The sequence below is a fragment of the Bombina bombina genome, chromosome 7 (assembly GCF_027579735.1).
Source record: "Bombina bombina isolate aBomBom1 chromosome 7, aBomBom1.pri, whole genome shotgun sequence".
Lineage (NCBI taxonomy): Eukaryota > Metazoa > Chordata > Amphibia > Anura > Bombinatoridae > Bombina > Bombina bombina.
Window position 1 is genome coordinate 50,363,150 of NC_069505.1, and position 14,054 is coordinate 50,377,203.

Genomic DNA, 14,054 nt, shown 5'->3' on the forward strand with positions numbered 1-14,054 from the left:
GTTCTGACTGCACTTTGTAAGTTTTCCTAACTAAGCACTACCAAAGCGAAACACTGTTTGAAGAGAACAGTCAAATATGGAGCAGGACTGGTACTCATGGATTTTTTTAAACCACACCCCCTAGTCTTTCTGGTCTGAAAATATGACATTCTTGTGAGGAATGCACCTTTTTTATTACTACATTTTTACCTTATAATTATATGTTAGACTAAGAGCAAAGGAAACTAATTTATTCAAGAGACATTTAAAAAAATCTTAATTTCCTTTTTTTTTCTTTCCTGCAGCTAATCTGCAATGAGATTTTCAGCTGCTTTAAAATATACAACTTAAAAAATTGCTTTATTCTCCAGTTAATAAACACATTGCAATTGAAATGGCGCTTTAGTGTAACTGCTTAATATAAAATTCATTTTATTTCAAAATGACCTACAGAAACATTTTCACCAAAAAAAATCTCATTGCAGAAAGTGGAATTTTTTTTTTGCCTCTGGCCAAGCAACCAGGTGAGTGAGACACTATACAGGCCCTGGTTGTGTGTAAGCTGGAGCTGGTCTTCTCCTGGCTGAGAAGTAGCACTTGACGCCCCACACTATAAGCCGCAGCACAGACCCGGACGATGTTCAGACTCCCCTCTCTACAGAAGCCTGTGCGCAGGTTTCTTTTCCTGCTCTCACTCTTTCAAGTTCTCAAACTGACGCACCCCCACTGGCCACTATAAAAATAACAATAATATAAAAAAAAAAACATTTAGCCCTGCTGTGGTCTGCTTGTTCGCATCAGGGCTAAATGTAAAAAAAAAAAACAACACATGCCCGGCGCACAGAACTGCATGTCCCGGGCGTCAGGGGGATAGGAATTGTGCATCCCTGGGGTAAAATATTATATATATATCTCCTTGTGACAGAAGCTTTAAATTATTTGGAGAGGGCAGAGAGTTTCTGCCATTTATCTGGCTTCATGGTTGAAACTTTTGATCCATAAAGCTTGCTTGGAGGCGGGTCAGCCTCTGCCTAAACAGATTACTGCTCATTCTTCTGGATCAGTTGCCACGCATTGGGCTTTCAAGAATGAGGCTTCTGTTAACCAAATTTGCAAAGCAGCTACTTGGTCTTCTTTGCATACTTTTATCCAAATCTACCATTTTGATGTTTTTTTGCTTTTTCTGAAGCAGCCTTTGGTAGAAAAGTCCTTCAGGCAGTGGTTTCAGCATAATGTTTTGTTTTTGCCCTTGCACCTTTTTTTTTTTTTTAAGTGCATTTAAAAATAAAGAGAGAGAGAACTTCTTTATTCTCTTTTGGATTTAGTTTCTCTGTGGAATAAATATGTTCTTTTTATCCCACCCTAACTTGTTATTACTTGTGGACTTCTCCGCTTGGGTATTAGTGCCCAGGAGCAATGGATCGTGGACTCTCACCACCTGTATGAAAGAAAACATATTTTATGCTTACCTGATTAATTTTTTTAATGATGATGAGAGTCCATGAGACCCCACCCAGTTTTTTTTCTGGTGATGATTTATTTTGTTTGCACATCTTTTTTTCTGGGTCCTATTGATTTGCTCTTCCTTTTTCCTACCTCATTTTGATTGGCCATACGTCATACTAGTTTACCTGTGAAGTGGGAGTGGTTTTATAGAGCTCTTGGGGTTTGGGAATCTTTGCTGCCTCCTAGTGTCAGGGAAGAGTAATTCTCTGGAGTAATGGATTGTAGACTCTCACCACCATGAAAGAAATTTAATTTATCAGGTAAGCATAAATTATTATTTTTTCAAGCAGATATCTTAATATGTTTAGCTTAGAGCAGAGAAAGGGTACAGATTATGTTATAGAAACATTTGAATGTATAAAGGGATTTAATTAAACAAAAAGCTGAGGCTGAAAGCATTTTTTACAAAATTCTAGACCAAGGGGTCACAATCTTAAGCTGGAGGGCAATAGGTTCAGGAGTAATTTACAGTAAGGGTAGTTGCTTCATTTTCCAATAGGGCTGATAAAGACAAACACTGTAAGGGAAATCTTACCTACTGGTGCAGTGATTACTAATTGCATGAGTCGGCAATTAATGCCAAACAATTTAATTTGCGATTCAGACAGAGCTTACAATTTATTTTTTCCAATTTACTTCTGTTATCAAATTTGCTTTATTCTCATGGTATTCTTTGTTGAAGAAATGCCTAGATAGGTGTCTGAAGCACTGCATGGCAGGAAATAGTGCTGCCATCTAGTGCTCTTGCTTTCATATAGTTCTTCAGGCACGTACACGCTCCTAAACTTACATCCCTACTTTTCAACAAAAGATACCAAGAGAATGAAGAAAACATGATAATAGAAGTAATTTAGAAAGTTGCTTAAGATTGTGTGCTCTATCTGAATCATCAATGAATGAATCATGTCATTTTAAGTTGTGGGCGTTATAATTGTATTCTCTTTGTGTTATTAGGGGCGGGGGACCAAGCACTATGACTTGATTGTGGTGGGGCATTCTCTTGGAGCTGGCACAGCTGCTATTCTGTCTTTCCTGCTGCGCCCGCAGTACCCGTCCTTGAAGTGTTACGCATACTCCCCTCCTGGAGGGCTGCTAAGGTTTGTCTGCACATTTCCCACGTTAAACTATTAATGTAGATATTCACTGGAGTTATTCTCCTGGTAACATTGTACACACAAAATGATATATCTTACATATTAAAGAGCAGCATTGAAGGATATTGAAGTGTATTTTTGTTTGAAAAATTACATAAAAGCGGTATGTTCTTCCTACTAATGACCATTGGCTGACAGGTGCTTCCTACTAATGCTCATTGGCTGACAGGTGCTTCCTACTAATGCTCATTGGCTGACAGGCGCTTCCTACTAATGCTCATTGGCTGACAGGTGCTTCCTACTAATGCTCAATGGCTGACAGGTGCTTCCTACTAATGCTCATTGGCTGACAGGTGCTTCCTACTAATGCTCATTGGCTGACAGGAACTTCCTACTAATGCTCATTGGCTGACAGGTGCTTCCTACTAATGCTCATTGGCTGACAGGTGCTTCCTACTAATGCTCATTGGCTGACAGGCGCTTCCTACTAATGACCATTGGCTGACAGGTGCTTCCTACTAATGCTCATTGGCTGACAGGTGCTTCCTACTAATGCTCATTGGCTGACAGGTGCTTCCTACTAATGACCATTGGCTGACAGGTGCTTCCTACTAATGACCATTGGCTGACAGGCGCTTCCTACTAATGACCATTGGCTGACAGGTGCTTCCTACTAATGCTCATTGGCTGACAGGTGCTTCCTACTAATGCTCATTGGCTGACAGGTGCTTCCTACTAATGCTCATTGGCTGACAGGTGCTTCCTACTAATGACCATTGGCTGACAGGTGCTTCCTACTAATGACCATTGGCTGACAGGTACTTCCTACTAATGCTCATTGGCTGACAGGTGCTTCCTACTAATGCTCATTGGCTGACAGGTACTTCCTACTAATGCTCATTGGCTGACAAGTGCTTCCTACTAATGCTCATTGGCTGACAGGTACTTCCTACTAATGCTCATTGGCTGACAGGTGCTTCCTACTAATGCTCATTGGCTGACAGGAACTTCCTACTAATGCTCATTGGCTGACAGGTGCTTCCTACTAATGCTCATTGGCTGACAGGCGCTTCCTACTAATGCTCATTGGCTGACAGGCGCTTCCTACTAATGCTCATTGGCTGACAGGTGCTTCCTACTAATGCTCAATGGCTGACAGGTGCTTCCTACTAATGCTCATTGGCTGACAGGTGCTTCCTACTAATGCTCATTGGCTGACAGGTGCTTCCTACTAATGCTCATTGGCTGACAGGTGCTTCCTACTAATGCTCATTGGCTGACAGGTGCTTCCTACTAATGCTCATTGGCTGACAGGTGCTTCCTACTAATGCTCATTGGCTGACAGGTGCTTCCTACTAATGCTCATTGGCTGACAGGCGCTTCCTACTAATGCTCATTGGCTGACAGGAACTTCCTACTAATGCTCATTGGCTGACAGGTGCTTCCTACTAATGCTCATTGGCTGACAGGCGCTTCCTACTAATGCTCATTGGCTGACAGGTGCTTCCTACTAATGCTCAATGGCTGACAGGTGCTTCCTACTAATGCTCATTGGCTGACAGGTGCTTCCTACTAATGCTCATTGGCTGACAGGAACTTCCTACTAATGCTCATTGGCTGACAGGTGCTTCCTACTAATGCTCATTGGCTGACAGGTGCTTCCTACTAATGCTCATTGGCTGACAGGTGCTTCCTACTAATGCTCATTGGCTGACAGGCGCTTCCTACTAATGACCATTGGCTGACAGGTGCTTCCTACTAATGCTCATTGGCTGACAGGTGCTTCCTACTAATGACCATTGGCTGACAGGTGCTTCCTACTAATGACCATTGGCTGACAGGTACTTCCTACTAATGCTCATTGAATGACAGGTGCTTCCTACTAATGCTCATTGGCTGACAGGTACTTCCTACTAATGCTCATTGGCTGACAAGTGCTTCCTACTAATGCTCATTGGCTGACAGGTACTTCCTACTAATGCTCATTGGCTGACAGGTGCTTCCTACTAATGCTCATTGGCTGACAGGAACTTCCTACTAATGCTCATTGGCTGACAGGCGCTTCCTACTAATGCTCATTGGCTGACAGGTGCTTCCTACTAATGCTCAATGGCTGACAGGTGCTTCCTACTAATGCTCAATGGCTGACAGGTGCTTCCTACTAATGCTCAATGGCTGACAGGTGCTTCCTACTAATGCTCAATGGCTGACAGGTGCTTCCTACTAATGCTCAATGGCTGACATGTACTTCCTACTAATGCTCATTGGCTGACAGAAACTTCTTACTAATGACCATTGGTTCATACATACTTTCCTACTAATGCTTATTGGCTGACAGGTGCTTCCTACTAATGCTCAATGGCTGACAGGTGCTTCCTACTAATGCTCATTGGCCGACAGGTGCTTTCTACTAATGCTCATTGGCCGACAGATGCTTTCTACTAATGCTCATTGGCCGACAGATGCTTTCTACTAATGCTCATTGGCCGACAGGTTCTTTATACTAATGCTCATTGGCCGACAGGTGCTTTCTACTAATGCTCATTGGCCAACAGGTGCTTCCTACTAATGCTTGACTGACAATTTCTTCTGGTGCTCAGTGATCCACACCACAACAATAGAAATTCCACAGCAAAATGAAAAATTATACTTGTACTCCATGTATAAATTAAAAAATACTTTTATTTAAACATGTAACATGCAGTAAAGTTAAAAGAATTAAAACATATTTAAATATGCCAATACACATTTTTACATACTATCTTACATTTTTACCTTTTATAATTGCATCCCGGATCCGTTAGCTGGCTCTTATTTCCAGCCCATAAGAAGGCTGTTGCCCGCCCCTTTCACCCTCATTGAAACACGTTCATGATTTTAGCTTTCTGCCCGACTGCCACACCCAGACAAGTTGCACATGCTGTGGAAATCGACTTGGGGAAGCTGGGCAGAGTAGAGCTTTATCAGTGGTTTAATTAGTAACCAATGAATTGGCTAATACATCAACAGCTGAAAAGGGGGAAAAAAGACTTCCTGGACCTGGGGGCGCCAGCAGAACGAACAATAGGGGCTTTTTAAAGGAAATTAAATTGATGGTTGTTAAAGATTAGCCTGAGAATAATTTGTAGTGTACATGTATTTTTAAAAAATTTATTAGTTGTTTAAATATTGGAAAAAAAAAGGTAAAGTTAAAGTGATTGTAAACTTGACCTATTCACTGCCTGGATGAATGACAACCGGCTCAAACTGAACACAGACAAAACCGAAGTCCTCCTCGGACCCAATAAATCCGCATGGGATGACTCCTGGTGGCCCACAGCCCTCAGTCACCAGCCAACCCCAACCGACCACGCACAAAATCTAGGCTTCATCCTGGTCTCCTCGCTCTCCATGAACCGACAAATCAATGCCATCACCTCAACATGCTTCCACATCCTCCACCTGCTACGAAAAATCTTCAAGTGGATCCCTACCAAAACCAGGAAAACAGTCACCCACGCCCTTGTCAGCAGCCGGTTGGACTACGGCATCTCACTCTACGCCGGCTCCGCCATCAAACTCCAAAAAAGAGGGGAGGAGCCAACTCCTGAGCTGGATGGTCGCATATCTCTGCAGCTCCAGCTATTTCCTTTTAAAAGTCACATTTAGCGACCATCTAGTATAAATTTTTTCACTACCATTGGCACATTATCGGCTCTGGAATATATCTAGCCGAATAGTTAGGAACAGTATATCTCGAGGCTGGCAAGATACTACTAAGGACTTATGTGTATGCAGCTCTCAGGAGAGAATAATACCCAGCCCACGTGGAGGTCTACAAGAGGTATCGGATCGACTTAGTGTCTTTAACTAATTCATCCCCTGTAGCAAGCTACCACTGACCCCACCAAAGATACAGAGAATCCTCATCAGGTCCGCTAGAATTAGGATCATGGACACTCTCACTAACTGGGAAGTTGAACTGTCTGGGCTGCTGCGCAGCCATTTTGTTGATTTCAGGAGGAGCATAATCTCATTGTTCTCTGGAACCCCTAACCTGCACCATGCAGCTTGTGCTGCACCCCTAGCTCTACAGCAGATATCTACGGGAGGAGAAGAGAGAAAACAGACAGTGTGGCGACCAATCCGTGGGCTAACAGTGAATCTAGACCTGGATGACAGGGGGAGAACTCACCCAACTACAGCTGACCATTTCACCCCAAGCCCCGCCATCGATCCACTGAGTACGGAGTACCTTAATGAGCCACAGTCGGTTGTTCCTGCAGCCCAAAAAAAGGAGTCATGGGACTCTACAGAAAGTCCCCTGTCGACTATGTTGGTGGGAGAGTCTAGAGTTCAGATGCATGTGCGCTCTGCTCGGGGAGGTGCGGCCGGCCTCCCGAAGTGTTGTGTAGCCATGTCTCCCACGATAGGTGATATGGGGCAGAATTTCAGACGGCAATGGCTCAGCAATGATACAGGGGACTGGGACAGCGTTTTTAACTGGAATATTGGAACACGGATCCCACAAGCAACTTGTAGTTTAACCCCTTGGATATACTTTGAGGGTCAGATAACTTTAAGGAAACCCCACAATCTCCATCCCAAACGATCTTTAAGCAGAACTGGAGTGGGATAATATATCATACCTCACATGATGGGGCTAATTTTTATGTATGTAGAGATGGATTATGCCTCTATGAAACTTATCTCACTAATTATGCAGCACCCATTTTGGCTTACAGATCTTTAGATATGTGTAATAAGATAATTCTCTCATCCTGATTGTAAAATAAGTATGTTATCTGTAATGCAGTTCGTAGTTCTAAGGTCCTTATTTCATATATCTACAACTGTTGCATTGATATGTACTTATAGCAGAAGTATTCTCTTAATATTCTTGTGACCCTTACTTTAGGGTAATCATTAGAGTTCTCAGCATACGTTGGAGGTTAATTTTTAGATCCACTCATACATTGTTATTGAAAAACTTTTAATAATAGATATTGTTGTCCTCACTGCTGGTACAATTTGGATTCTCCTTCCCACCACTAGTGGGGAGTCAAGAACTAGATGTGGGTTGTTCTGCATTGCAACCTTCATTTAACTTTCTGTATAGCTCAATATTGTCATAACTAACTACAATGATCACCACCATACTTAAGACCTGGCTTGTTGTGCTATGCTATTATTTGGGGAATACGCCCAAGTTTTAAAAAAGGGGCAATCTTTTCCTCCTTATGATTCATTTTAAGTTGTATGGTCTTACCTCCTTTGTATAAAGTTATTTGTTCTAAGATGATATGAACCACTAAGAAACCAGGCTGTTGTACACGGGAAGGGCTGTTATCTTTATACAAAATATGATTATCTTACCGACTTTGTTTTTATTACCTGTAGATTACAGATTAGGTTTGTATGTTCTTCTTAGATAATAGAATGCTAACATTAATACGAGTATATTCATAGTTCATGAGTCCAGGAAACCCTTAAATTCAACGCCAATAGTTACCTTTTATACACTGTGTGCAGAATTATTAGGCAAATGAGTATTTTGACCACATCATCCTCTTTATGCATGTTGTCTTACTCCAAGCTGTATAGGCTCGAAAGCCTACTACCAATTAAGCATATTAGGTGATGTGCATCTCTGTAATGAGAAGGGGTGTGGTCTAATGACATCAACACCCTATATCAGGTGTGCATAATTATTAGGCAACTTCCTTTCCTTTGGCAAAATGGGTCAAAAGAAGGACTTGACAGGCTCAGAAAAGTAAAAAATAGTGAGATATCTTGCAGAGGGATGCAGCACTCTTAAAATTGCAAAGCTTCTGAAGCGTGATCATCGAACAATCAATCGTTTCATTCAAAATAGTCAACAGGGTCGCAAGAAGCGTGTGGAAAAACCAAGGCGCAAAATAACTGCCCATGAACTGAGAAAAGTCAAGCGTGCAGCTGCCAAGATGCCGCTTGCCACCAGTTTGGCCATATTTCAGAGCTGCAACATTACTGGAGTGCCCAAAAGCATGGCCAAGGTAACAAAAGGCTGAAAGACGACCACCACTGAACAAGACACACAAGCTGAAACGTCAAGACTGGGCCAAGAAATATCTCAAGACTGATTTTTCTAAGGTTTTATGGACTGATGAAATGAGAGTGAGTCTTGATGGGCCAGATGGATGGGCCCGTGGCTGGATTGGTAAAGGGCAGAGAGCTCCAGTCCGACTCAGACGCCAGCAAGGTGGAGGTGGAGTACTGGTTTGGGCTGGTATCATCAAAGATGAGCTTGTGGGGCCTTTTCGGGTTGAGGATGGAGTCAAGCTCAACTCCCAGTCCTACTGCCAGTTTCTGGAAGACACCTTCTTCAAGCAGTGGTACAGGAAGAAGTCTGCATCCTTCAAGAAAAACATGATTTTCATGCAGGACAATGCTCCATCACACGCGTCCAAGTACTCCACAGCGTGGCTGGCAAGAAAGGGTATAAAAGAAGAAAATCTAATGACATGGCCTCCTTGTTCACCTGATCTGAACCCCATTGAGAACCTGTGGTCCATCATCAAATGTGAGATTTACAAGGAGGGAAAACAGTACACCTCTCTGAACAGTGTCTGGGAGGCTGTGGTTGCTGCTGCACGCAATGTTGATGGTGAACAGATCAAACACTGACAGAATCCATGGATGGCAGGCTTTTGAGTGTCCTTGCAAAGAAAGGTGGCTATATTGGTCACTGATTTGTTTTTGTTTTTGAATGTCAGAAATGTATATTTGTGAATGTTGAGATGTTATATTGGTTTCACTGGTAAAAATAAATAATTGAAATGGTTATATATTTGTTTTTTGTTAAGTTGCCTAATAATTATGCACAGTAATAGTCACCTGCACACACAGATATCCCCCTAAAATAGCTATAACTAAAAACAAACTAAAAACTACTTCCAAAACTATTCAGCTTTGATATTAATGAGTTTTTTGGGTTCATTGAGAACATGGTTGTTGTTCAATAATAAAATTAATCCTCAAAAATACAACTTGCCTAATAATTCTGCACTCCCTGTATATACCTGACATGGGTTCCTTGAGGAGTAAGCTTTATTCCTGATAGTTAAATAATAATCAAACTTCTACTCACCACTCATAAGTTTCCATTTATCATTATCATATGTGCACATTCCTCCCCCCCCTCATACTCCCTTCGGCTTATTAGATAAGCGCATGAAAACATATCTTTTGGAAACATTTAACTTTATTCTAATAGTTTTATATACTAAGCTACAGATATTAGAGCATGCTCTATATCTCACTAAATATGAAAATTCAGATTCATAATTTGAGATCCAAAAGTGGTCTCCTAATGTCCTTGATTGCCTTCTTTACCGTTCATTCTTTTCGCATTTATATGTGAGGTCCAAGAGTGGCCTTATAAGTTCTCTTTATAGAAGGCATACAGTCTGATGGGTAACTCCTATGTTCATTGATTTTACAAATGTCATATGTTTCAGCTATGTTTTAGCTAAGAGGTATTACATTTCTCTCTCGTTTTGTTTATTGTTGTATAATGTGAACTGACATTTATGTTTTGTATACCCAAAAAATGAATCTCAATAAAAAGTAAATAAAAAAAAAAAAAAACTCCAAAAAAGACTCCAACGTATCCAGAACGCCTCAGCCAGACTCATCCTCGACATCCCTCGCCAATGCCACATCACCGAACACCTAAGGAACCTTCACTGGCTCCCCATCAACAAGAGAATCACCTTCAAGCTCCTTACCCACGTGTTCAAGGCCCTACATAACATCAGACCCGAATACATCAACCACAGAGTATATTTCTACACCCCTGCCAGACAACTCCAATCGGCCAACCAAGCACTCGCAGTCATCCCCCGCATCAGCAAATCCACAGCGGGCGGAAGATCCTTCTCCCACATAGCAGCAAAGACATGGAACACCCTCCCGCTGCACCTCAGACAATCCACCTCCCTTACAAAGTTCAGAAAGGACCTCAAAACCTGGCTCTTCGACTGAATGCCCATCTCCTCCCCCCTCCTATATGCTTTCCCTTAGCGCCTTGAGACCTTCACGGGTGATAAGTTCACGCTCTATAAGTACCCAATAGATAGATAGTATATAAAATTATTGTTATCAGGGGCCCTTTTTAGCCTTTGTTTTTTTTTTTAAACACGTTTTATTTCTAAAATATTTACCATTTAGAGATGGTAAACATTGCATTGTTTCCTGGCCTGCATCTCCTACTTTATTTAGCTAAGTGATGACAAATCTGGCTTCATCCAATTGTGTGCCCACAAGCTGGATGCCAAGTGGGGCACGCAACGATTGAGTCCGGATTCGTCATTGCTCAGTTAAATAAAGTAGGAGATGCGGGTGGAGAAACGGTGTGATTTTTATCATCTCTAAATGGTAAATATTTTAGAAATTAAGTGTGTTAAAAAATGAATCAATGAAAGTGCCCCTATTTTAAATTATAATTTTATTAACTAGGCAGTAAATACTTAAAGTTTACCATCACTTTAATGTCTATAAAGCAGTGGGCGCCGCCATATTGTTACTTAGGTTAACTTTTCTGCTGAGGCCAATTAGAATGGTTATAAATGGCTTACTAGAGTGTGCAACCAATGACTGTGTGGATTATAGCTGTGTCTGCACTTCCATGTTTAACATCAATTGGAAATCTCACAATATTCAGAATAAAATTACAGGAAAGGAGAACAAAATAATGAAAGTATATTGCAAAGTTGTTTTACTACATGTACTTAAATAATATATATTCATATCTTGCTCTTTTTAATTCCCTTTTAATGACGTTCAGACTGATAAATATGCACTGCATAAACTAATTACAGGTGGCATTTCTACTGGCGCTTCCTTTCAGACTGTTTTTTACATTTCATTTCTTTTATACTGAAGGGTTAATTTAAAACCGTATGCTGCATTTTAACATGTTGGAATAAAAGTATTTTTCTCCTACATTGGTGTATCCGGTCCACGGCTTCATCCTTACTTGTGGGATATTCTCAATCCCTACAGGAAGTGGCAAAGAGAGCACACAGCAAAGCTGTCCATATAGCTCCCCTCAGGCTCCGCCCCCCCAGTCATTCTCTTTGCCGCTCTAACTAGTAGCATCTCCCCGGGGGTGGTAAAGAGTATGTGGTGTTAGTTGTAGTTTTTTATTTCTTCTATCAAGAGTTTGTTATTTTAAAATAGTGCCGGCTTGTACTATTTACTCTGCAGCAGAAAGTGAAGAAGATTTCTGCTAAGAGGACTATGATTTTAGCACCAGTAACTAAAATCCATTGCTGTTCCCACGCAGGACTGTTGAAACCAGATAACATCAGTTGGGGGGAACAGTTTGCAGGCTTAACTGCTTCAGGTATGATCAGTCATTTTTCTAACAAGACCCAGTAATGCTAGAAGACTGTCAGAAATTCCCTCTGGGATAGGTAAGCCATTGTTATTAGATTCAGCAATAAAAGGATGGCTTATTTTAAGGGCTTATGCTGGTTGACACTATTGTGGGCTAATCGATTGCTTTTTAGCAAGTTTTCAACTTAAATAGGTGTTTTTTTATCAACTTAAAACACTTTTGGGGATTAATTTGCGCCTGGCACTTATTTGGACACCTAATCTAGTCAGAAAGGCCCCTCCACTCTGGTATGCAGAGGAAGGAAGCCTCATTTTTGCGCCTCAATTGCGCACTTGTTTTGACTAGCCAGTTCATGCAGCTTCACGTGGGGAGTCCGGAGGCATCAGAAAGGGCTCCAGGGAGGCTTATATTCTTACCAAAATAACCCTAAGGAATGTAAAAGCCACAGGGCAAGCTGTGGCAGAGTACTTTAGTGTGTTAACCGGTTAACTGCTGTTGTTAGCTCCGGTTTGGGCATTAAGGGGTTAATTGGTCTGAAAATTTGTGTGCAACCTTTTCAAAGCATTATGACACTGTGGTGAAAATTTAATAAAAATCGGATGTGTTTTTGATGGTTTTTTGATGTTTCAGTAATAAAGTGTGCACTTTTATTATTTAAAGAGACAGTAACGTTTTTGTCAAAAATAAATTTTATTGCATTGAAGTTACTTTTAAGTCTGTTAAACATGTCTGAACCTTCAGATAGCCTATGTTCTGTATGTTCAAAGGCCAAGGTGGTTCCCCCATTAAATTTATGTGTGAAATGTGCTATAGCGTCCAAACAGCTTAAGGACCGTACAATTACACTTAAAGATATAGCCCAAGATGATTCTTTAGCTGAAGGGTGTGAAGATAGCTCGCTATCCTCCCCTTCTGTGTCAACACCAGCTATGCCCGCGCAAGCGATGCCCAGTACATCTAACGCACCAATTGCGATTACTATGCAACAGTTAGCGGCAGTAATGGATAATTCTCAGCATTTTTATCCAAACTGCCTGCTTTTCCTAGGAAGCGTGATTGCTCAGTTTTAAATACAGAGGATGAGCAAGCAGACGCAGAGGATAAGTTATCTGTAGTTCCCTCACACCAATCTGACTTAGCGATGAGGGAAGGCCTGTCTGAGGGAGACATTTCTGACACAGGAAAGGTTTCTCAGCAGGCAGAGCCTGATACTATAGCATTTAAATTTAAGCTAGAACACCTCCGCGCCCTACTTGAGGAGGTCCTAGCTACACTTGATGATTGTGATCCTTTGCTGATCCCAGAAAAATTGTGTAAAATGGACAAATTCTTAGAGGTCCCAGTACACACTGATGCGTTTCCAATACCTAAGAGGGTGGCGGATATCGTTAATAATGAGTGGGAGAAGCCAGGAGTACCTTTTGTTCCCCCTCCTATATTTAAGAAAATGTTCCCAATTGTTGATCCCAGAAGGGACGCGTGGCAGACGGTCCCTAAGGTAGAGGGGGCAGTTTCAACGCTAGCTAAGCGCACGACTATACCAATAGAAGACAGTTGCGCTTTCAAAGATCCTATGGATAAAAAATTAGAAGGTTTACTTAAGAAAATCTTTGTTCAACAGGGTTTTCTTCTTCAACCAATTTCTTGCATTATTCCTGTAACCACTGCAGCGGCTTTTTGGTTTGAGGAACTAGAAAACTCGCTCCAAAAGGAGACTTCTTATGATGAAGTCATGGACAGAATTCACGCCCTGAAGTTGGCTAATTCTTTCATTACAGACGCTGCTTTCCAGTTAGCTAAATTAGCGGCGAAAAATTCTGGTTTTGCAATTGTGGCGCGCAGAGCGCTTTGGTTAAAGTCTTGGTCGGCGGATATGTCGTCCAAAACAAAATTACTTAATATTCCTTTCAAGGGTAAGATCCTATTTGGGGCAGAGTTGAAGGAAATTATTTCAGATATCACTGGGGGAAAGGGCCATGCCCTTCCACAGGATAGACCTTTCAAGGCTAAAAATAAGTCTAATTTTCGTTCCTTTCGCAATTTCAGGAACGGATCGACTTCCACCTCTACAACCACTAGGCAAGAGGGTAACGCATCCCAGCCCAAACCAGCAT

At 41.5% G+C, this 14,054-nt stretch overlaps 1 protein-coding gene across 1 annotated transcript in view; it reads left to right on the top strand.

The window, feature by feature from the left end:
• The window catches only part of DAGLA (diacylglycerol lipase alpha), a 205,261-nt gene that overhangs the window by 147,329 nt on the left and 43,878 nt on the right, over window positions 1-14,054 (top strand). The window contains exon 14 of the mRNA XM_053720097.1: window positions 2,440-2,582. Within this exon, the coding sequence (XP_053576072.1) occupies window positions 2,440-2,582 (143 nt within the window). The remainder of the gene's footprint in view (window positions 1-2,439; window positions 2,583-14,054) is intronic.